This window comes from Penaeus monodon, chromosome 32 (genome assembly GCF_015228065.2).
Source record: "Penaeus monodon isolate SGIC_2016 chromosome 32, NSTDA_Pmon_1, whole genome shotgun sequence".
NCBI lineage: Eukaryota > Metazoa > Arthropoda > Malacostraca > Decapoda > Penaeidae > Penaeus > Penaeus monodon.
In genome coordinates, this window is record NC_051417.1 from 24,808,988 (window position 1) to 24,810,374 (window position 1,387).

Below are 1,387 nucleotides of genomic sequence, written 5' to 3' on the forward strand. Positions count from 1 at the left end.
TTTCGATTTTGGAATGTACAGGGAAAGAAAATATCTTTTTCTTTTAAAACAATATAATGTACTGTACATGAACCATATTTATTGGATTGTGTAGGCTGGAGAATATCCTAAAACTGCGGTCACAAGTTTTGCTTTCCTCGGCATAAGAAAATGAAGAGAGAAAATGATGGCTAGGTCCTAAGTCTCGTCGTCTTGCGGTTTAGATTTCGAATCCTTGTTCATCGAACTGGACGCCGCTGTTTCTCTGCTGCTCGGCGATGGCAAGGAGTTCGTAGACGAACTCAGGGACCGGGGGCGGCTGGGGGATGGCGTCGGATTCGGGCTTGAAACCTTCCTCGTCGGCGGTGAACCTGACTTCTACGACGTTGCCGTCGGGGTCAGTGAATCTAGAATACAGAGAACCAAGATTATCATTACCAACAGGTAGAATTTCTTAGTGACCAACAGCAAAGGCCTAAGTAAAGTATATCATTAGGTACTACACGCTATTTACGACATCCTATGACGTACTTCTGTGACGTTGCCGTTAGAGATTGAGAACCTATAATGGGAGACAGATAGCGCCATGTTTTGTAACATGCATTCGGGGTCTTACTTATAGACTGAACCAAATAAACTGTATCTTCAGTAGATAAAGTATGGCATGACATTGCCCCGTATGCCTCACCTGTAAGATCCCACCATGTTGCTCTGGCCCACAGATCCTGGGCTACCGATGGTCTCCTTAAAGATGCCATTGCTTGTCTCGAAGGCGTACCTGAAGTTGCCATCACCCTGGTCCTCGCGCTCGTCACGCAGCACTTCAGCGTCGCCGTCAGGGCGAGCGAAGGCAACAGCGATCAAGCAAGCAAAGAGTACCTGGAATGACATATCCCAGCACTTAAACATCAGAAGCTAGCGAAGATTCCGTGTTTAACGAAAAATCTGTTAGTCAGATAGCTAACAGATTCTGCAAATAGTAAACAATAGCCTGGACACAGTAAGTACGAGCACATCCAAACGGATTACTGAGACGTGAGCAGAAGCACAGATCTCGGATTGTACTCACCACCTTCATGTTGACTGTGAGCGAATGATGCTGAGGCCTCACTTGCAGCACATTATATATCCCTGTTTGAGGCCGCGACTGCAGGCAGGCCAGTTCCTTCGAGATTCCTCCTGCCCCAGGACCCCTGCTCTCCCCGGCGCCCCGACCCTCCGCGCTCCTTTCTATTAATCTAAAACTGTTTCCATAATTTTGGTCAATGCTGACAACCATCCTCCCCAGCAACCTTCATATCGAAGTCATAACTCTATGATGGACAGAATGATTGTCGTCGCCCCCCCCTCTTGCGAACACTCCCTCCACCTTTCCTGCGATCCTCGCCTTTAAACTTCCGCCCGCCGG

The 1,387-nt window shown here is 48.0% G+C and overlaps 1 protein-coding gene across 1 annotated transcript; it reads right to left on the bottom strand.

The window, feature by feature from the left end:
- Positions 1–35: 35 nt before the first annotated feature.
- Positions 36–1,150, bottom strand: LOC119593764 (cuticle protein AMP1B-like). The gene is made up of 3 exons (XM_037942780.1): positions 1,049–1,150; positions 668–858; positions 36–386 (listed from the first exon to the last, which is right to left on the bottom strand). The coding sequence occupies exons 1-3, from the start codon at positions 1,055–1,057 to the stop codon at positions 200–202; spliced, it is 387 nt and encodes a 128-aa protein (XP_037798708.1). The 5' UTR covers positions 1,058–1,150; the 3' UTR covers positions 36–199.
- Positions 1,151–1,387: the final 237 nt, after the last annotated feature.